The sequence below is a fragment of the Egretta garzetta genome, unplaced genomic scaffold (assembly GCF_000687185.1).
Source record: "Egretta garzetta isolate BGI_Z169 unplaced genomic scaffold, ASM68718v1 scaffold2119, whole genome shotgun sequence".
NCBI lineage: Eukaryota > Metazoa > Chordata > Aves > Pelecaniformes > Ardeidae > Egretta > Egretta garzetta.
The window spans coordinates 1753-2411 of NW_009260896.1; the positions used below are offsets into that span (position 1 = coordinate 1753).

The following is a 659-nucleotide window of genomic DNA, read 5'->3' on the forward strand; positions in this document are numbered from 1 at the left end:
GGGTTGGGGGGCCCCCTGCATCCCCCCCCGCAGCCCACCCCTCTGCCCACCCCGCTTCACACCCCGCTGCCCACCCCGCTGCCCACCTCGCTGCCCAGCCCGCAGCCCACCCCACTGCCCAGCCCGCAGCCCACCCCGCTGCCCCGGGACCCCGTGCACCCAAGGCTCACGCGCCCACCTTGCTGTAGGCGATGTTGTCGAAGACCTCGCTGATCTGGGCCGGGGTGTTGATCTCGTCCTCGGGGAAGGAAAGCGGGTGGGAGGTGGTCAGGGCGTCCGTCGCCATCACTCGGTACACCTCGTTCAGCACCATCAGGTCCTTCTGCAGGGGCGAGTGCCAGCAGCCGCCTCAGCCCCGCTCGCCCCCTCCTGGCAGCGGGGACAGCCCCCGGGGGCGCGGGGGTGGAGGGGGTGCCTGCCCCCCTGCCCGCTGCCCACAGCACTCACAATGTTCCAGGAGGGCTCCGCCGAGTCGGCGCCCAGGTACTCCACGTAGGAGGCGAAGCCCTCGTTCAGCCACAGGTCGTTCCACCATTGCAGCGTCACCAGGTTCCCGAACCACTGCGGGGGGGACACCATGCCCCGTCAGCTGGGCCCAGCCAGCCGGTGGGGCAGGCGGGGGGGCCGGCGGGTAACCCGGTGGGCCGCCCCGGGGCGAG

The 659-nt window shown here is 73.1% G+C and overlaps 1 protein-coding gene across 1 annotated transcript in view; it reads right to left on the minus strand.

The window, feature by feature from the left end:
- Positions 1–659, minus strand: part of LOC104133715 (aminopeptidase Ey-like) — a gene marked incomplete at its 3' end in the record, with an annotated part of 3796 nt that overhangs the window by 1745 nt on the left and 1392 nt on the right. Inside the window, 2 exon segments of the mRNA XM_009647150.1 lie at positions 179–322; positions 448–640. Of these exon segments, the coding sequence (XP_009645445.1) occupies positions 179–322; positions 448–640 (337 nt within the window).